General features: G+C 45.9%; 1 protein-coding gene across 1 annotated transcript; it reads left to right on the top strand.

Moving 5' to 3' along the window:
• The first annotated feature begins 3,415 nt into the window (after nt 1–3,415).
• dlgap3 (discs, large (Drosophila) homolog-associated protein 3) lies at nt 3,416–16,429 on the top strand. The gene is made up of 11 exons (XM_034545351.1): nt 3,416–4,480; nt 9,165–9,376; nt 10,049–10,151; nt 10,264–10,480; nt 12,074–12,597; nt 12,777–12,871; nt 13,715–13,934; nt 14,638–14,932; nt 15,020–15,111; nt 15,304–15,450; nt 16,115–16,429. Exons 1-11 carry the CDS (start codon nt 3,416–3,418, stop codon nt 16,427–16,429), a joined length of 3,285 nt encoding a protein of 1,094 aa, XP_034401242.1.
• The last annotated feature ends 5,692 nt before the right edge of the window (nt 16,430–22,121 follow it).

Raw genomic sequence — 22,121 nt, forward strand, 5'->3', positions numbered from 1 at the left:
TGAGCTAAGCTATGCTTACCGGCTGCTGGTCCTTTTACGATGCAGACATCAGAGCCGTATTAATCTTCCCATCTAACTCTTGGCAAGAAAGTGAATTTCGAAGCAATTTCCCAAAAGCCAATTGTGTTTTGTTTAATATTTATGACATGAAATATTAGAGATGAAATTGAATGTTTAGTCTCGGACATCTTTTACCATCAGCCGGTTCATTCATGCTTCACAGTCGTGTTCACAGCTGTGTGGCAATCAGCTCACTATTCAGGTCGAATCTCGTGAAAGTGTTTCGTCCACCTAACCCTCCTCTTGACAGACAAGAACATTACTTTAAGTGAGGACAAATGTGTAAAGATACCTTCATCAGCTGTTGAATGTACAGTATCTCACTGATGTGAAACACCCTCTGACCCACAACTCACAGAGATGTCAGAGAGCCGGCAGACTCAGCTGTTAGCAAAGTGGGTCACAGCAGCTGGCACGATCGCATGAATATTTGAAAGGAAGCAGCTCCGGACTGAAGCCTCTTTAACAATCACGTTGATGCCAAGCGGTGTTAAACAATGACAGCATGTTGTACAGATCCAACTCCCTACTGGGCAGCTACGGAATATGTCGACCGACGCGGAGAGGAGGAGGGAGTAAATTGAATTAAATTGGAAATGTAGTGAGAAAACCAAAAGATGTCGAGGGCAAAAAGGAAAGGAAGTAGGGTAATATGCTTTGAGATATGATTTGAAAAGATCCCTGGAAACGTCCACTAACAAGAATCCCAGAGTGTTTGGTGTATAAAATGTGTGTAAATATTACTGTAATACCTCAATTATCCAACAAGAAACACCGATGGATGACAAATAGATCAGCAGAGGCCGAGAGATGTTAGAATGGAAACAAACTTTGTAATTAACTCAACACGGAGAAGTGCTGACAGACGCAGGACTGACAGGTTGCAGAAGAGAAAGCAAAAAAAAGAAAAGAAGAGAGCCTAGGGAGCAGGAGACGTGACTGGAGGATGGATGGAAGTAGGTCAGGAGGAGAGACTGAGAGGAGAGAAGACGTGGAGAAATGGATAGAGGGATGGAAATAAAGGGAAGAAGCAGCCATTTTTTCTACCTCTCTATCTCTTCAGTTGTCTGTGAGCAAACACACATTCAGGCATGCGCGTGTGTGCGTGTCCCGGTGACTGACAGCTCCTAGCCAGCAGCCTGCTCCAAAAGCCAACGACTTCATAATAAACACAACATGGTTTAATTTACTACTCCAGGCGGAGCGCCGCTGCTCACTCGCTGCCTATTCATAAACGGGGACACACACATGCCAGTATGACACACTGCAAAATTATCCTTCTCACCAAATGTTTTTTATAGTTTTTACTCTATATTTAAGAGTCATTTTTTGTGCAAGGAAAATGTAAACTGCGATCTCACGGCATTTATTGTGCTTTTTTCCCCTCTTCTATCTTCCAAAAAGAGGACACAAAAGTGTTGGACTTTCTAAAGCAGTTGACTTACATTTAGTGTTGATCGGAGGCACGCCTCTGACTAAAGTATGTCCTCGCCATATACGACTAAGCGGCGGCCCCACCTACCCTGGGGGGCCATGGTTGTCAGAAATGTGTCCACGGTGGGATGCTGACTTGCTGAGGCCCGTCGTCACGGCTACACCAATGACACAGCTCGGATGTGGGTGAGCTTCCTGGGTGGCGGCTCTCATTCAGCCAATCAAGGCAAACAGGCCACGCTCTAGTTAATGATTATCCCAGCATCTGTCCCCTATCTCTCATCTCTGCGTGAAAGCCGGCAAACACCAGCTCAAATAGACTTTCACGGGAGCTCAGTGAAAAACATCCAGCCGAGCGGCTTGATTCTGGCTTTCATCGAGTAATTTCATCTCAGTTTAATCAAATCTAGAAATGCGAGAGTGCGTTTATAAGCAAACTGTGTGCCCTTTATTCATTATATAGTTAGTGGAGAATGTGGTTGATTGAGGATGAGATTACAGCAGCAGCAATTAATGCCAGTCCAATTAAACACATGATTACCACATTTGGAACGTAATCACAGTTGTTATCCACATGTTTAAAAAAGAAAGGCAATACAGAGAAAGGCTGTTTGCGGTCTGTTTACTTTTACTTCGAGAAACCCGAGTGTGTGGGTGATATGGTTTACATTGTGCCACCTTTTTTCCTGCAGCTCGGCAAGGTGTATTGATTTCATTTTCTGGCATTTGTTTTGTGCACAGGATCCCATCCTCTACCCTCGAGGCCACAGCAGGGCTGCTTTCTGCCTGGTCACCTGGATATGGGGCATTTGCGTTGTTGTTCGGCGGGTTTACTCAATCGGTGAATTCGCTCTGTAATTGATAGCACAGAGTTTTGTGAATTTGCTTGGACGCCTGCCGCCGCTCTCTATCTCCCTCGCATTAGGATGCAGGTGATCGATAAACGCGCCGGTTTCCTCAGCTGTAAATCATGTGGATGCTGCGAGACTCCCCGCGGGCACGGGTGGAGGGAGACAAGAGACGGACGACGTGGAGCGCTGGGATGGTGGATTTAACGATAAACAGGAGAGAGTAGTGTTAGCGTCGAGAGGTGCTGAGCCGGGGAGGTAGGAGGCAGAAACTGGACCAACACCTTGAGAAACAAAGAAGGCTAATAACCTTGATTTATCAGCCGTGCAGCTTTTGAGATGAATGAAAAGAAGAAAGGGGACCCTTATTGCAGCCCGCGCGGGATGAACGCTCACTATTGCACTCTTTGTCTTTGGTTGGGTAAAAAATGAAGTGCAACATCAATAAAAATGCTAATCAGACTAAGAAAAACACATTGTTTTCACTTTCAATTTAACAGGCCACTTGATGGAAGAGAGAAAACAATCTGGACATTAATCTGCAAAGTCCATTTATTTTTGTTGTGATTTATTTCTAAGTCAGACCATGAATTACCCTTCACTGCTTCTATCACACAGACATATACAGTGCCAACGTTATTTATAGCTGCACGCACTCAGAATCACGTTTTTAAAGCCACCGCCATGTTTGCATGTTAGCTCTTAGTGTTTACTTAGTGTGTACTTTGTTTGCCTGTTAAGAAAGTGTGAAGTCTTTGCAGCTATGAAATAGTTAGTGATCAGCAACACCCACTGGTGTTGGGTACCACAGTTATTTTGTGTAATGAGAAGGTCAAATATTACTGATTGCAAGGCAGAACACTTGATTCAATTATTTGATAAGGTTCCTCTTTTTGCTCGTAAATACAATGTGTTCACTCCTGTCTTCACGGATACAAGGCCTAAATTGTTTCCCCTTTTTTTGGCCCCCAGGTGAGACCAGAGCAGCCCTGTCACGCCAACAGCGCCCCCTTTCGGCCCGGACGGCCCACCACGCCCCGGCGCCTGTGAAAGGGTACCATGTCAGCCGTAGCATGTCCCAGCATTCCTCCGGTGGTGGCGGAGGAGGACCCTGCCACTGCTCGCCTGAGGACTGTGATGGCCCGGGCAGAGACTACTACCAGGGTCACAGCGAGGGCCACTATTACCCTCCCGGAGGTCCGGTTGAAGCCCTGGCATTGGAGAGGCACCATTCTCACTCCCACTCCCATAGCCACTCTGGAGGGGGAACCTTCCCCCGCTCCCATCCCAGCCAGCACCCACCTCTCCAGTCGCTTGACTCTTGCGAAGAGTGTGTGTCCTCAGGCCACGGAGGGAAGATGCACCGCATTCCCCCCAACATGATAGACCAGTTTGAGAAGCCCTTCCATCCTGATGGCTTCCACACACTGCAGTACCAGCGCAGCGCCAGTGGGGGTGCTGAGCCACGCAGCGAGAGCCCCTCACGTATCCGCCACCTGGTCAACTCTGTGCAGCGCCTCTTCGCTAAGTCCCATTCTCTGGAGGCACCGAGCAAGCGGGAGTACAATGGCATGAGAGGAGGCGGGGACTACCGTGGCGAGAGAGGAGGAGGCCACAGGAGTGGAGGGGAGGATGGCGGAGGCCACTATTCAGGTCATCAGCCTCGCTCCACCAGGAGGAGCAAGTCTCGAGAGCGAAGCAAGAGCGGAGACTCACGACACGAGTCCGGCAGACGCCACCGCAGCAGGACAGCAGGCTGGTGGAGCTCTGACGACAACCTGGACAGCGACAGCAGCTTCCTGGTCAGTGGGGGCAGACGGGCGTATCCCAGCGGACACGAGAGCCTGGATGCAGCAATCCAGGAGCTCACCATGAAGAGGCCCAAGGAGCGCGGTGGTGGTGTTGTTGGTGTGCCGGTACCTGGGGAGTGCATGGCCTGTACCACGATGGCTCTGGCTGGAAGTGAAGGAGGGGGACATCACGGGCACCAGGGCCACTCCCTGAAAAGGAGCACCTGGTCAGCCATGACAGTGAGTCAGGCCAGAGAGGTGTACCCTTCTACCAGGGGAGGAGGCTATGAGAAAGCCCTGGTGCCCTTGGAGAGTAAGCTGAAGGAGAGGACCTTCCACTACTTGCAGGTGTGTGTGTGGACGCTTCCACGTCAACCAATGATAGTGTGCATGCTGTGTGTGTTTGTGTGTGTGTGTGCCAAGTGAATGCAGTATGTGGGTAATTGTGTTTGAGGCTTAAAGCTGACCTATCGCATGTCTCATGCAAGGTTATTTCTTAGTTTATACATTTTGCATAACAAATGTCACGGCTTCTTTTATTTAGTGCATGTTTCAGTGATAGCTGCATTTCCAATGTCCGTTAAGGACATCCAAAAACCTATTTCAAAACTAAAAGGGCACAGAGATAACGCATACCTCCACCGAGGCCAAGCCCTATCTCCCAATGTGTTTCGGACTTCCTGTGAAGTCGGATCTGCTCCAAAATGTAATGGGTTCTAACTTGGCCAATGCTACACCTTTCCAACAAGTTCATGACAATTGGGCCAGTAGTTGTTCCATATTCCTCCTGACAAACAAATAAACAGAACCAAATAGGTGTTACAGTGTATCTGCAAAGTAAGTTGAAAGAGCAGACACACACTCACATGCGCACACAAAGTCGTACGCACAAACCTCTAGCTGTGCTGAGTTAGCTCTGCCATGCGGGCTGTTTCTACGGAAACAGCAGGTAGCTACTGGAGTCCCTGGTGTTTTTCCAATTCTCATCCTTTAGACACAGCTGAGGTCTGCTGATGGACGAGACAGAGGGAGCGTGCGTGCGCATGCTCGTGTTTTCAAAGGACAAACCCCACATAGTTGGCCTCAGTGCTTGAGACTAGCATCACATTCACACCTCAGGACACAAAATGAACTTCCCCAGCTTTTCTCATATCTCCATGCGTCACTTGCAGTTTTGTGAGCCGCGGCGGCGCCGTGGGGTGGGGGGATTTTGGGCTGCCCTTGGATGTGCTGATTGCCTCAGAGGAGACAGCTTCCTGGAGCTGCAGATATAGAGCTGTTGAGGTCTACTCCACCGGTACCTCAGGACAAGCAGCTCCAAACTGAAGCCTTGTTCTTTGGAGACAAAGTTGACTGGTTGCAGTGTGTAAATCAAGAAGGTGATCACTCATCTCTACGAAGCTTTGTAGTGTCTTTCAGCTCATATCTTTTTTGTTTTGAGTTCAGCATTTTTGAGGCAAGGGTGTGGTTGAGTGCAACTGAACGCTGACTACGACATTTTTAAATGACCTTAATGGTTACAATTCACTTTTATGAACTGAAAACACACTGTGAAGGGGTCATAAGACGAAAACACGATTGAGACCACAAACTTGTGTTTACGATGTTTAGTGAGGTACTTGAGAAGTAGGTTCACTTTCTCATAAACTTCCATACAATCTGACTTCTTTTTTGCAACCAGAAGAGTCGCTCCCTGATGGCTGATAGAGAGAATAGAAGTTTAAGGCACGTACGCATTGGCTTCACTTTTAAGACCACAGTTAGCGACTAGCTGGAGAATATAGAGGATGGTGGAGTATTTACCAGCTAAGGAGCCTCATATTTCCCTCAAGTGTTAGTGGCAAAAAAGAGTGAGAGTGAATATTGGACTAATATCCATCAGGTAACCAGAAACACAACTTCAAATGAACACTAATGTTGCTTCTTGTCTGCTGTTTGTATCAACATATCAATATACTGTATATCAATAGCATGTCAGTTTTGCCGGTCTGTTTTTAAAAATAAGAGGTTTGAAAACATCCTGCCTACCCCTACTGGATAGCACATAAGAGATCAAATAAAAAATAAAGTAAGTAAAATAATATTGTCATATCACAGAGTTTTGTGGTTTTAATAGCGAACACAAATTCTATAAATCTCAAAGTAGTGAAAAGGTAGGACATTGTGATTCTTCTGACAAGAAACATAAAGCATTACATTTCAAATCAATTCTGAAGTGGTATGACTTCCTTTACGTCAGAAAGAGTACTCCCAAGCTTTCATCTGGCATTGCAACAATAACATGTACATACTAGTCCACAGTAGGTCATCGCTCAAGTTTGCGGCACAACAGCAAAAAAAAAAGTGAACAGCTTGAAGTGAGAATTGAAGAAGAAATGTGAATCTTCACAAGTCTGAATTACTGTGGTCAAGAGCCAAAGTGACAGGTTCAAGGTTTTCTCCTCTGGTGTCAACGGCAACCGCAGCGAGGAGCGTCCCTTAGCCTCTCGCTTCCCCTCGGCCTGTGTCCGGCAGATAAGGAATGATAGAAACCAGAATATGGAGCGAGAGTGAAATGAAGACAGGAACAGCGAGGGAGAGAGAGACCAAGATAGAGGGGGGGTAGAGGGATGCAGAGATAGCAAAGCTAGCTCAGGGATAGAAAAGAGATAAAGGAGGTGATGGTAGCCAAGGGGCAAAGCAAGAGGAGAGAAAGAGCAGCATGAGAAAATGAGAGAGATAGTAGAAGGCCAAGGGGATCGGGAGATTAGGCTGAATCATCTTTTAAGTGATGACCTTAAAAACACACACTCAGCTGGATGCCAAACCCTTGGGGCCGCTTGTGTGTGTGTGTGCGTGCGTGCGTGTGTGTGTGTGTGACCACAGAGCTCACAGCATTTGCAAAAGCAGAAAGATCGTCCTGCAGCTGCGGCTACAGTACTTCCTGTGAGATGGTGTGTGTGTGTGTGTGAAGCTTTCATTGTCCTGGAAAAGAAGTGGGATTGAATGGTGCCCACACATATTTATATCCCGAACCAAGTGGTACTCCACAAAAATATTAATTATCCGCACAAGGTTGATAGGTATTCGCATCTGCTATGATGCCAAATAAAGCTGCACTTGTCAGTATTTATATTAACAATGGATCAAGTGTGTCATCATTCATTGCAACACATCCAGAGAAGATCATCACCTCACCCAGAGCGTGTTAGCCTCTTTTAGCTCCAACCCCACACAGACACAGTTAGCAACACACTAACAGGTTGGCTGGACATGTTCATTTACGACACAACAAGAAACAAAACGTGGAAGTCAGTCATGTAAGCACGTGTGGTCAGCAAGGGGAGAGAGGGGCCAGTGGGAAGGTGGGGATCTTTTTATATCACTCTGAACCAAGTGTGGCTTGTGAAGCTGACGGGCCTCCACTCTGCAAAGCAAAGAAGAACAGGACACAGAGACATCTGGAGGAAAGTAGAACACAGAAAGACAGATATTTTATTTATTTAAGAGTTGATGGAAATCCTAAACAGAGTTAGAAGAACATTTTATTTGTGTCAGTTGGCCAGAAATGCAACTCCAAAACATCCAGCTCTTTGTCTGCTGGATTAAAAAATATATAGTATATTATATATAGTATATTATAGTTATTTAGGTGATAAGCTGTGAGATGTTTTCCTGCGTCCCCCAAATGGCCAATAAATGCAACTAATGCAGCTTTTAAAGACTGCAATGTGTTTCAATATCGCCCTTTTGGAGCTGCCTATCTGTGTTTTTCATTGGTCCCCCACAAAGCAGAATGTTTTGGAGTATCATTGAATTTATCGTGGGATAAGCTTCCTTAACTGCATTAGAGTTTGTCTGATGCTAGTTTGAAAAAAACTGCAACAGTCCAGACCGGGGTAACATTTTAAAGAGTTATGAAAGCATTCTGACTTATGGCCACACAGTGAGAACCTGATGTCATTATTATTTGTTTCATATCATCGCTCCGTATCAATTCTCTATTTGTTGTCTTCCTCTTTAGTTTCTGGCTGTGTTACTATGTGTGTGTGTGTGTGTGTGTGTGTGTGTATTTCATTTTATTTTCTCATCAGACTTCCATTCATCTGCCCATCTGTCTTCCTGCTCAGCCTGCTTCGGTTTGTTATTCAGCTTCTCTGTCTCTTGCTCTGCCACCCTGTACATCGGTCTGTCTCTCTCTCTCTCTCTCTCTCTGCCACCCTGTACATCGGTCTGTCTCTCTCTCTCTCTCTCTCTGCCACCCTGTACATCGGTCTGTCTCTCTCTCTCTCTCTCTCTCTGCTACCCTGTACATCGGTCTGTCTCTCTCTCTCTCTCTCTCTCTCTCTGCCACCCTGTATGCCAAGTTCGGGTCTGTCCACTCTGCTTGCTTACCTGCCTTTTTTGTTCATTGCTTTATTCGCTCTCTGTTTGTCGGCTTATGCTGTTTCTGTTTCTGTCAGTGTCTCTCCAGCTGTCAGAGTTTCTCTCTTTCTGTAAGTCACTTTGTCTCTTTCTCTCTTTCTTCTTTAATGTCATCTCCTGTGTGTGTGTGTGTGTGTGTGTGTGTGTGTGTGTGTGTGTGTGTGTGTGTGTGTGTGTGTGTGTGTGCGTGTGCGTGTGCGGGCTCTCATCGTATTCATGAGCATGCATTTAGCTCTCTGTGCAGCCGTGTCGGCTTTACACTGAGTGCACGCGTGCCATGACTGTACGTCTGATTCATCGCTCTCCTTCTGTTTTTGAGGTTTGAAATACATTTCACTGATGAAATGTATTTCTGTTCTCTGACTTTTAACAACCGGTATTTGGAAGAAGCCGCCGACGGCGCAGTGACAACATCTGCAATATCTCAACACTAATTCACACTGTAATCAATTGCGTTTCCCTTAACAGTTGGTGTAGAAGAAGAATGCATTCTTACTTTGGAGTCAATTTAAGTGTTTAACGCATTAACAAAAAGTCTTACTAAAAGCAATTGGCCGCGTATAAATGGTTGTAAAACTTATACTCGCTGTATGTTGCAGATTAATCCTCCTCTGTGATTGTGTCTCAGGTCCCTTCAGATGACTGGGGCGGTGGTTATGGAGGTGGTGCAACGGACGGCGGAGGGGAGATTCCATGCCGTCGTATGCGGAGCGGCAGCTACATCAAGGCCATGGGCGATGATGACAGTGCTGACTCAGACAGCAGCCCGAAAGCCTCGCCCAAGTCCACCCTGATCGCCCAGAGGGATGCCTTTAGACGCTCTATCAGCATGGATCAAAGGTCAAATGTCACAAATGGAGCGTCTGGCCTTCATAATGTTATGTTATTATGCTGTGGCTAGATTACTGACTGTTTGCTCCATTTGAAAGATGACATTTTTGCTACGGAGCAACATTTTTGCATGATGCTGCTCTAGTGTCGTTGGGACATGCCTTTTGATATCCTTCCATTTTGGTGTTCAGGCCCTGGGTTCAAGGGAAAAATCACATTATTATGACTCAAATTCATGTTCACCACTCTATCCACTGTATTGTATGTCAAAAGAAAACCGACTATTCACACGAAAAAAGGGAGGACATATTTTTTATTTAGTACTGCACTATTGAGCTGGGATAATAACCCTGACGACAACAGCGGGGTCATTTCCTCAGCTCCATATTCATAGAGAATATAACATCATTTGTTTAATTGTGTAACTTGGACAGCACTTAACTGCACTTCTGCATGTAAAAAAAATGTTCAGACTGATTTCAAATAAGATAGACACATTATAGTCATGATATGATACATAGCACTTTTTCCCATTTGATACTCAAAAGGTCAGAGCACAACTCAGTGACATTTTATTTGATGGTTGTGGTTAATCAAATGTGTTTGCTGCTGTGAATAATAAAACTGTAGTTATTACAGTCATCAGCAATGCTGATTCCGTGTATTATTTATTTCATTCAGGTACTCGTGTAAGGAGTGCACAGACCCATACCCCAACAGCCGGACCACACCCAAAACCCAGACCCGCTCTCGTAGTTACACCCGCTCTCTGACCAGCTCACAGGTAACAATGTGGCTTATTTGTGCGATTTGTGTATCTGTTAAGGTTTTAGGGTGTGTGGAAATTAAGCTGGAGTGTCTTGACTACAGCAATGTGTCTCTCTCACGTCCTTCAGCTGGGAGACACGTTGAACCGTCAGTTCGAGGCTGTGTGCGAGACCATGTTCGGAGAGGTGGAGTCTCAAGCCGTCGAGGCCTTGGACCTTCCAGGTGTGTTCCGCAGTCGCAGCCACAGCTACGTCCGTGCCATCCAGGCCGGCTGTTCCCAGGACGACGACTGCCTCTCCGTCTTCTCCATGTCGGGCCCCCAGGGAAGCATCAAGGGCGGGGCCGGTGAGTGTGCGTATGTGTGCGTGCGTTTTGGTTTGGCGCACCAAGAAATACAAAGTCTGTGTTGTCTGCGTGAGTGTTACAAGGATGGTGCGGTTGCCTTTTATGTGGCGGCAACCTGGTGGGAGGCGCAGTAGGACAGACGGTGTGAGAAGGGGTTGTATGACAGCTTGTGTCTGCTTACTTTGACAAAAAGCAAGCTCATGCACAGACACACACACACGCACACAACCACAAACCCTCCACCCTCATTCGTTGCACAGCTACGTGCAATGTGTGCACCCGATTTTAATTCGTAACCTTGGAATTCTTCCTCTATTCCTTCAATCTCATTTTATCCCTCAATCATTCTGCAGCACTTTCCCTGTGTGTGTGTGTGTGTGTGTGCGTGTGTGTGTGTGTGTGTGTGCGTGTGTGTGTTTGCGTGTGTGTGTGTGTGTGTGTGTGTGCATTCTATAAGCAGACGTGTGTATGTTATTATGCATGCTCTTTGTTCTCTGGATCTCATCTCTACCATCACCCTCCACGGTGTGATCGCAGTGTTCTCAGGCTCAGTAATAGGTACAGGAATGTTCTGATGATAGCTCGGTGTCTCCGGCTGCTTCTTTCCATCTGTCTACAGCATGCCTCATCCTGGTGTAGTCTCACTCATTTTTTCTTATCTATTACTCTGTGCATTTTGTATTTTTCTGATCTTTTCTTTGTGTTTTCCTTGCAATTATGCCTCTTATTCAAGCCCAATATACAGTAAACCGGGGGGAGGGGGAGGAGATTTGTGATTGTGTTTGTGTGTGTGCAGGAGAATTCAGTGCCTTTTCAGTACCTCGCAGGACTCAAATGTCTAAGCTTAGACCAGCAAATCCCCCCCTGATATTTATTAAAGCCTCCGTGAAGTGTTGTATACATCAAGTACGAACACACATACACAATCTCAAAGACACATACACCTACATGCATGCAGGCCCCCATGCTGGAGCTTAGAGGTTTCATGGTGAAGGTCTTCGTAAACTTTGACAAGCCGGTTGGTGGTGAAGATGCATTGAAAGAAATGCATTAAAGTTTGATCCCTTATTTGCTGAAAACTAACTGTGTGCATGTACACATAGGCTGCGTTAGGCTACCAAGCTGTGAGGGAGGAGGAAGAGACATAATCTACCATTCTCATTTGAATGCTTATTTCAGGAAATTGCTTTATCTTCCCGAGAAGAGAGTTCAGAGAAGACTGTTTCTATGTTTCCCTTCTGTCAAGTGTGTCTTTTCCACCAAGTCCTACCAAGGGATGATTTTTCTTTGGGCAAAGACAAACGGAGCTTTGGAGTTTTGTTCATGAATCTTTCTGTCACATCTTGCATTGTCATTATTATTTATTGATTTTGTTGTTGTTGTTTTCTCTCTTTCTCTCTGTATTGGCTTACCCTACCATATGTCAACACATTTATCTCTTTTCACTCTTTCTATTTCCTTTCACCTTCTCCATCCAGTGTGTCCCTTTTGTAAGTATCCACCTGCCTTGCTCCCTGTTGTTATAGCACCTTTTTGCTTTTAACAGCCCTCTATGCCTCTCTCTTCCTTTCTCCCCCTCTTCTGACACTTAAGTCTTTCCTTATCGTAAAGGTGCTCCTCCCCCACTCCCACCTCGCATGTCCAAGTCTTCACTGTCGGTGCGAGCCCAGAGCAGCACCGAGTCCACCCAGGATGCCTACTTCCAGAGCGGTGGACAGTTGGCCTCGAGCTCTAGCCCCGGGCGTCCCAAGCAGCACAGCAACTCAGTGGACCTGGGCAGCTCCGACGGCCCCTCGGGTCGCTCCTCCAGAGGAGGCTACTACACCGCCACAGGCCCTGGACGTTCCCGACAGCACAGTAACTCGGCGGAGAGCCTAGATGGGGTCAGGGGTTCGCGGGAGCTGGTGCCCTACGGTGGGGGTCCGGGAGTAAGGGCCAAACACAGCAGCTCGGCTGACAGTCTACTGGAGGGGCCACCGAGGCCGGCCAGGGAGAGGGACGGCAGGGTCGTGGGCAGCCTGGGGAAGTCAGTGTCTCTGCCTCAGAACAGCATAGTGCTGAGTAAAGCTGGGGGGCAGGACGGTGGGAGAAAGTGGAGGCCGTCCATAGCTGTGCAGGTGAGGAAGGACATTTTACTCTCTGGTGTTGGTCTTCTCTCCGGAGCCCCAACATGTGAATGATGAATTAATAAAATGGTCTCATTTATGACCATGTTGTGTATGACAGCTTTAGTGTGTGTGTTTTAACAAATATGCATGCACTCTGACTGTGGTGTTTGTTGCTTCTTCTGTTCCAGGTGGACAGCTCAGAGACTCTGTCAGATTCAGACGCAGATGGCAAAGCTCTCACAGAGGTCCACTCTATAGGGGTCCAAGTGGAAGACGACAAAAGGTAAGTTCTCCACAACTTGAAGAGTGTTTATTTTGCCTGCCATTTAACTTTTCATAATTATGCACACAAAGTAGCAAACTAAGATGTGCATTTCTTTGTTTGCTAATTGCCCCTAAAACATGTGGCCTTATCAAGAGGCTTTTGGTTTTTGCGCAGTAATTTATGTGAATAATTGTAATATATAATGTAAAAAATCCTTCATCGCCTAGGCGCCCAGCAGTGCAGCCACCTATGGTTGATTTCTAGGCTAGATCCTATTATTTCATTTAACATTTCATCAGACATCATCACAGCTTGAACCCTGTAACACTTTGTTCCAAGAATGTCGGCTTTTTTCGACTGTTACCAAGGCTACTGCAAATCACACTCAACACGATGCAGCCGTTCCCCTAATTACATCCAGCATTGTTTTACGGGTCAGATGCAATAGGCGTGTTCCCGAACCCCCCGAGCAGTGGGTTCTCGTGCACCTGTTGACAATATCCCCCACCTCCTGCAATATGCGAGGATGACAGAGTGACATCGGGGAGTCACACCTTAAGCCTCATCCGACAGCAAAGAAGGGGAGGTGGGGTATTAACTTGTAATAGAGTAAACACTCATCACTGAGTCCATTGACATGACATTTGCACACACCGGTGCGTCATATGCCACAGGATTTAGCAGGGCTTATCGCAGCCGAGAGAGCAGTCGTGACTGTGGTGACTGCAGCGACAGCGTGACTGTCTTGCTCCAGCAGGAATGTGCAATAATTAGAAGACAAACTGACTGAGCACTGCTCCTGCGTGAGACACTCCGTGTGACTGGACGGCTCCGGGCCTGCTGTGACTCCCTGTGTTGCAGGCGGGCTCGTTTCAAGCGCTCCAACAGCGTGACGGCGAGCGTGCAGGCCGACATGGACCCCGAGGGCTTCCCGGGACTCAGCATCGCCGTGCCAACGCAGGACAAGAGTCTCCAGTTCGGCTGTTCCTTCCAGAGGCACTCGTCAGAGCCGGAGTCAGCTAGCCAGTACACCGATTGCCACCGCACTGTCCACACACAGGGACAATGGGCCTACAGAGAGGTAGGTATGCAGTGACACTGGGAAAATACTATTGTAGGTATCATTCAGTAGGTATTAGAGGTTGTTCAGCCATACCGAATGGTCAAATTAATTGCTTGTAGACTGATGCTGCGTTCACACCAAACGCGTTTGCAAAGTTTTCGCGCGAGTAGATCTCATGCAAAGTCAATGCACAGACGCGAATGGTTGCGAAATTCGCCGGGCGTTGAAATATTTCAACTTCGGCGAAACTTTCTCAACTCACCAGGTTGCGAAAGCCAATCAGCGTTGAGATGCTCCGCCCGTTGGGCCGCTGCTGCTCTAGTAGCGCTGGAAGCGGAAGTTATCCAGACGGAGTCTGTGAAATTCCCCGAGCTGTGTGAGCCTACGGGTGATGTTATGAACCCAGACACGAGGGTTAGATTTTCCGACATTTATGGGATGTCCACAACAAGTATAAAGCAGAACTAGTGGTTATTTTGACCGTGGTGGATGGCGGAAATTATAAGACAAGCCACAGACATAAGCCACGCCCCCTTTTCGCAAATGGTTGCGAAAGAGGCGAATGGACACAACTTGTGCAAATATTCGTAACGCGTTTGGTGTGAACGCACCATAAGACATTCAAGTTAGGAGGAGGAGGAGGAGGAGGAGGAGGAGGAGGTATATCAATCAATAATGGTCCAAATACCATGTGTCCAACCCTTTTCTTATGCCATCCCAGGACTTTCTCCAGGGCGGCTATACCACTGAGGTCTGCCAAGCGGACCCACGGCCCCACCAGCACCCACACTTGCCTCCACGTTCCCACTCCCCTCTGCCCATCACCGCTGAAAGAGCTTGGGCGGGGAAACCGTCCCAGGAGGGCCCCCGGAGCCTGCCCGACTCAGGCCGAGCCTCGCCCTGCATGAGAGACGGAGAGTTCTTCTTACGCCTCCTGCAGACAGAGGTGGAGAGGATGGAGGGCTGGTGCCAGAACATGGAGCGAGAGGCCGAGGAGAACGAACTGCCAGAGGAGAGTGAGTTTGGGAACGAAAAAAAGAAAAGGATGTGCAATGAACGGTTCTTTGATTTCTAAAACAACTTGTGTGCTGTTTCCTCTCTAGTTCTTGAGATGATACGAAATGCGGTTGGCAGTGCCCAGATGCTCATGTCTCAGAAAGTCCAGCAGTTCTTCCGCCTCTGCCAACAAAGTGTGGTGAGTATGTGTGATTGAATGTAAAAGCATGACAACACACATTACATACGGTCTGTCGCTAAAAGGCCAAATTTGCTGGGCTGCAAAAACGCTTATTGTAAAATTGGTTTGATGTCTTTCTCCCTTTCACAAATCCTTGTATATTACTTTGTGACCCATCACATGGCATGTCCCGTCTCCCTGCCCACTCAGGACCCATCGGCGTACCCCCAGCCCACCTCTCAGGACCTGGCGGGCTTCTGGGACCTGCTCCAGCTCAACATAGAGGACGTCAGGGTCAAGTTTCAGGACCTTCAGAGGCTCAAGGACTCTGGTTGGAGGCTCCCACCTGAAAAGAAGGTGAGAGGCCCAGGGGTCCAAACAGCCCTGGTTTCACGACAGCGCTCTCCCAGAGCCAAGATGGCAGAGTGCAGAAGAGTAGCGCAGATGGTCGTGCCCTCCAACCCTATGCAGGCTGTAAAAATACAGAGCAGCAAGAGGAACTGAGCTGCCAATGAGACGGTGGAGTCTTAAACTGATAGAAATCTAAATGCATATCAGCGATTAAGACAGAAGAAGCGTGTCTGTTACATTGTTGTCTTTAAAGGTTAGACACCTCACTGATCAACTACATTATTATTGATAACAAACTAACAGTTGTTTCTCTCTTCTTCTTTTTCTTTTTACATTCTCTTTTTTTGTTTGACCTTTTTCTTCTACCATTTCATTTCCTTCTACGTCACCCGATGCATGCTGAGATGCTTTTTTGTTTATCTTTGATTATGGTTTTTATCTCTCATAACGTCTCGGCCCGTGATTCTTCCTCACTTGAATTTGACCCTTTTTGTTGGTGGTTTTGCACTTTTGTTTGTCATTCTCTTTGTTTCTCCTAATGTTTTTTTTTTTTTGCATGGGATTCCTTTTGTACATTCATACAATACCTTTTTCTTTTTTTCACCATCCGATACGATAAATCCACTGTCCGTTTTCATCATATATCTACGTCTCACCGTTGCCGGGCTAGGAGGATAAGAAACTCCCTCCTCCTTTACCAAAGAAGCCAGCAGGCGGGGTGAGTGGCAGCCTCCGGGCTGATAGCGTCGGGGATGTGGGCGCCGGGGTTGGAGGAGGTGGATCGGGGGGTCTGGTGGTGCCGCGCATTGGTGGACATACCCTACCCATCAGGGAGAAGTCTCTGGACCTCGGGGACCGTCAGAGGACAGAAGCGAGGAGGAGGCTGCTGCAGACCAAGCGTACTGCCTCCTTCAGGCAAAACTCGGCCACAGAAAGCGCAGACAGCATCGAGATCTACATCCCCGAAGCCCAGACTCGGCTCTGAAGACTGTGGCGTCTCCCATCCACCTCCTCGGCCACACTCAGCACCTGCGAAGCTGACCTGCACACCAATCTCAGTCTTTCTCTGAGCCCAGTATCAGGATCCTCTGCAGGTCATCTCTGTTCATCCGCTACCCTCCCTTCAGCATTTCCATCACTTCCCTTACCACAGCCACAAATTCACTCCTCTTGCTCCTTAAACAAGCAATGACAGCCATTTTAGTGTCTTGAAATTTGGACATTTTACTGACACAGAGGCCTCAATGTGAAATGGTAGCTAGCAGACATGAGTTATTGACTTTTTAAAGAATTCTCTGAATTTCCTTTCGGCTGACAAACACGTAACAGTCAACTTTTATAACAGTAGTCAGTAGTCAGCGGAGGTTCACGCAGTAGTAGCATGCCTGTGCGTGTTCACCGAGCACTTCTCCATCACTGAAAATAAAGGGCTTGAGTCACAAAACCTCGGTGGAGACGACGAGATAACGGAATCTCCCTATGGGTCCCCTGTTGCCATCTCCCGAATGCCATTTGCAACTGAATCAACTGCGATAGAGCCACACTCTTCACCGATGCTACCAGTGTGGATGAATAAACATGGGTTCATTTCTCACCATCAGTTTAAATGCCCCTTAAAGTCAGATGGTTTGGCGATCCCCAAAGAACATTCTCGAAGCATAGTCAGTCAACTGCAGCTGGCACTTTTCACCCCGGTGCCATCTGTCCACCCAGGCACCCAGTCAAAGAATATGAAACTATTTTCTGTCTCTTCCCCTCATTCCTCACATCCCGTGTCCCCATCGACTACCCGCGGTGATGCCGTTTGAATGTGCAAGTGCTATTTGTACATAGTGTGCACACACTCATGTTTGCCAAAAAAGAGCTTTCGCTGTGTAGCATCACAGCCTCGACAGCTAGAGAGCATCACAAGTCTCTCTGAAGTTTCAAGTGTTCAGGGGTGGGGTTGCTGGGAATTTCTAAGAGAATATATGTTGGTGGCTTTTTAGGACTCTACTGAGAAGGCCCCCATTTCACTGTGAGACTACAGAGCCACCTAGTGGTTAAATGAGGACCCAAAACCAACCACAGTGGTCTGTAGAGAGTCCTTTCCACCTCAGTCAGGAATTAACAGGCATCCTGATGAAACAGCCATGAAAGAAGATCAGTCTCTTCATTACTTTTTATCAGTTATTTCCGTTTCTCTTCTCTGGAATATCCAGAGTGGACTTTCACATGACGTGTTTGCATAATTGCGAATTCTAAAGCAGCGGATCACAAAGAAATAGGGGAGGAGATCTGGCAAAGTCTCCAGCAGAATCCACTGGCCTGACGTGAAGTACAATCCTCTCAGTTTCACACACGGCTGATGAAAGGAGGAAGGATTTCTCTGAATCGAGAGAACACAAAAGGAGTCGTGTTTAAGCTAGAGCCCGTCCAAAAAGTCATCGAGGAGAGGAAACCATCCGGTGTGAAGAGAAGCAACTGGATAGTGTTTGGTAATTATGCTGAGATTAAGTTACACTTGTTATGAATGGAATTCTACGATATGTTGCACTATGTGTTCATTTCTCTTCCTCTTTCTTTACTTCTTGAAATCATCTGGTGTGTCCACGGAAACAAAGCGTAGCATGATTTTAAAGGCTTCGAAGGGGGTCTTATTTATTTATGTCCGAACAGATATTTCATATTTAAGTGTTTTGTATGGATGGTGCCTCCTATGTTTGTATGTGTGTAGTGTGAATATGAAGGGCTGCGTGTCATGAGGGACATGTGATGAAGCCCAGAGAAAAGTCCAAATCAGCCGTTTTAAAGACAAAAAACACAAAGTAAGAATCTTTAAGCATGACCTGTTTTGTTTTATTTTTTAACTTTTGGATGGAATGTGTTGGCAAAATGGGATATTTTATTGGAAGATGTATATTTTATAATATAATCTACATTTCTAGATTAGTAGAGACTATTGAGTACAGTATATGTACAAAAACAGCATATATCAAATGTGAACAACTACAGTATTATTATGATAGATTATAGCATTGTGTGATACTACAGCCGTGTGGCATATCCAGACTCAGTACATGTGAAACATCATTTTAATTGATTATTATCTTCAGTTTGTGAGTGCTGGGTCAGGTTCACAGGGTATAGATGGCAAGACTTAATTGCCAAGTATGATCCTCCTTAGGCCTACTGTATATCTGTCTGTGGTTCTAGCAACATATACTGCTGTAGCCTCGCCCTGTATTGCCCCTTTAGAACCAACTACATGTGCCTAACCAGCTATATGTGGAGGTTTCCTTTGAACACAGTTTACAGTATATATATATATATATATATATATATATATATATATATAGAAAGATATGTAAATAGAAAAGTATACAAATCTGCAGAGTATTGTTAAAGAAAATGTTTTTATTGTACTGACACTCCATCCTTTGTCTCCCTCACTTTCACTTGCAATACACACACAAGGCAGATTTTGTGGATGTTAACACTGCATGTTTTATGTCAACCTCCTTTGAAAAGTTGAGCAGAATCTCGTTTTTTGACAAAGCTAATAGCAAAGCTAATTTTGTAAACATTTTTTGTGATGTGAAATAATTGACAGGATTTATACAATGCCATTATTTCAATGACTCATGCCTTTTGAACAAAAATGATATCATTGGAGGACAATGACACTGGCAACCTGGATTTTAATCTCTGCTGATCAATTGAACAACCTCCATGTAAAACAAGCTGCCCCGGCAATGAACGGCTGGGCTGGGAATGAGACTTGTCGTTCAACTTATTTGCAGCCGTGTGGGGTTGCGGAGCAGCCTTTTTTTTTTTAATCCCCACATCCTCCTCCTCTGTTACCCTCAAACTTGACAACATCTCAGTGGTGTTTGACACAGCCCTCATGAAACAAAGCACAAATACCTGCTTTTATACTGTTACTCCACTGTGAAGGCCTCTTGACTCCACCCTCATAATCCTCAAACCTACACACAGAGGGATGGCAAGGTCTTTCCATTACGAGTCGGCCTTGAGGGACACCAGGAACTTAAACAGGCTTTGTTGGATGTTTATCCACCGTAGCAACTACTACTTCTTCTTCTTCTTCTTCTTCTTCAATTCTCTCTGACTTTCTCCTCTATACTTTTGATCAAACGTTGAGGTGTCAGCCAGCCACCTTGCCTTGAAACAGGTCCATTGCAAACACATTTGTGGTGGTTTGATTTTTCATACCGTTCTCTATCTTTACAGTATAAATGCAGGAGCCTCAGCTAGAAATAGCACCTGGGTGTGTAGTTGTATACGAACATGATCTGAACACTCACCAACACACCAGACAGACTACGATACGAACCCTTTCACCTCTTTCTAGAAGTGCAAAAAGCCCTCGCGGACAGCCAGACGGACAAGTCAACTCTGAGTACCTCAGTTTCTAGCAGCAGTGTCTCCGACCACGAGCCAGGCCTCTGTCCTCAGGGGCTTCTCTCAACCAACGGACCCTGGTAATACAGGACCAGATCAGTCCCGCTGGGAATGTTGTCCATATTCTCTGAATACAAGCTAAATCCTTTGAGCTCAGATTATCTCCCCATTCTCTGGTAGCCATCATCTGAGACTGGAGAGCGGGCTGTGGAAGAGAGTGGAAGAAGTGTTGGTTGAGGCAAGAGCTCAATTGTAGCCCATGTGTGTGGGCTGTATATTGTGCATCTGCATCAAAGTGGAGCAGGAGGGATGCTGTAGCAGCAGATTTGAGTTTTAGTTACGCAGAGGCAGAGCTGCTCTGGAGGAAAAAGCAAAGTCACTGGTTGAGTTAAACCTCAGTGGGAGAAGCCAAGATCCTGTTATGTCTGTCTAGCCAAGAGCTAGGAGTTGTGGCTTCATGTCCCAGTGCTACTGGCAATATTTAAAATGGATCAGCAGTCAAATAATTAACTGAGTAAATGACCATGTCCTGTTTTGTCGAGGCATGTGTATGACGAACGATCACGGCCACCTATGTTTCAGCAGTTGAATGCTTTTAACTAACTAGCAACAATAGGACATTTGTGGATATTTTTAACAGTAACTTCATATACTGCATTAGGAGTAAAGTAAACAATGAGGCTGGATTACAGACATGCTTTGTTTCCTGTGAGGCTCTTGTGCACAAGTAGACAATGTCATTCCAGTGGCGGACCCCACCACTAACACTGATGAGTACTATTTAGAAAAGGAATTACAGAATGTAAATACATTCAATGGCCATTGATGGAAAGAAAAGCCAACCACCAACAGTTTAAATATATATTATATATTTAAATTTGCATGTTGATCAAACTTCCTTAAGATATACGTTTTGTCTCGACTATAAGAGGTTTCACTTCCCTCTGCCTCCAGAGCAGCTCTAACCCTTCGAAGATATTCAACTGAAACTCCAATGTAGCACTGAGGTTTAATTGTGTGTGTGTGTGTGTGTGTGCGTGTGTGTGTGTGCGTGGGTGTGCGTGCCTGTATTTACACTGTAATGTTGCTTTACAGTATACACACAGGTAACCACGTGGGTCAGAGACAACTTAGCAATTACTGTGTAATTAACAAAAAAAATAATATCCACCCTCACGTTTACAAAAATGTAAATAACTTGTTACCAATGGACATTGCTATTCTCAATATATTGTTATTACAATATGATTATTATAAGTAGTATGATTATTGTCATCAAAAGGATCAATTATTGCCATCACTCTCATTAATATAAATGGTGTTGTCGATTATAGCTATGGGTAGACATTGTTCTGTATTCAAGGGCGAGTCTTGTGTACATTAACAACAACAATAGTTTATTCTATGATGACAGGTCTTAAATTGCTGCTACTAAGGAGATGGAGTGCAAGTAAAGCAAACTGACAATAACTCTGGGAAGACATTTTTCTCTGGGATCCATGATGGACACTCCAATGAGGAGTGAGAGATCACAAGAGGAAAGCAAGCGTTGAACAAATGGACTGAATGGAAGATCCAAACATTTTGTGCATTTATCCCTCTCTGATCTCTTTATTCCGCCAGAGGACAAAAAAACAACACTGACATCCAGCTGATGCGGACTCTTCACGTTCTACTCTACAATGTAGCTAAAACTCAATAGCCCCTCGCCGTCTATCTCTCTCCACCTCTGCTCCTCTATCACGCGTTTCTCACTATGAGTTTTAATCAAACGGGTTTGATACAGCGAGCTTTTCTGTCTTTAAGCTCAGCTTTATCTTGAGTTCTCTTGTTTTATACACGTTTGATTCAGTGCCAAGACAGCATATTGTACATACAAACATCAACATGCTTATGTTCTTTTTTCTCCTATTAAAAAAAAAAAAACTATTGACTGGAGGATATAGCAATAGTGATGCCATAAGACATGAGCGTTGTTTCAAAAGGCCACCGTGGATACATGAGAACACCACAGAGACGGGGAGATGCAGTCGGACTATGTGTGCTCGACAGGCAGTGGGAGGGCGTTGCACCGTGAAGTGTAAATCATGATTCTGTTCATTGTGTTGTGGTTCTCATTTTGTACATACAAATTTATTTATTGATCTTGTATGTTTTATGGATCTATATGTGTCAAAGGAGCACGTCCGATGGCGCTGAGAGCCCAGAGAGGTGGCACACTGTGACGTGGTTTACCCCAACACAGAATGTAACACTGTCAACGTTGTCAAAAC

This window comes from Cyclopterus lumpus, chromosome 11 (assembly GCF_009769545.1).
Source record: "Cyclopterus lumpus isolate fCycLum1 chromosome 11, fCycLum1.pri, whole genome shotgun sequence".
In the NCBI taxonomy this organism is placed as follows: domain Eukaryota; kingdom Metazoa; phylum Chordata; class Actinopteri; order Perciformes; family Cyclopteridae; genus Cyclopterus; species Cyclopterus lumpus.

Bases quoted from the DNA above. Each gene is read 5' to 3' on its own strand.
- dlgap3 (XM_034545351.1), top strand. From the start codon at position 3,416: ATGTCCCAGCATTCCTCCGGTGGTGGCGGAGGAGGACCCTGCCACTGC. The intron at 9,377-10,048 runs GTCAAATGTCAC...TATTTCATTCAG, and splicing joins TCTATCAGCATGGATCAAAG to GTACTCGTGTAAGGAGTGCA. The intron at 15,112-15,303 runs GTGAGTATGTGT...CTGCCCACTCAG, and splicing joins GCCTCTGCCAACAAAGTGTG to GACCCATCGGCGTACCCCCA.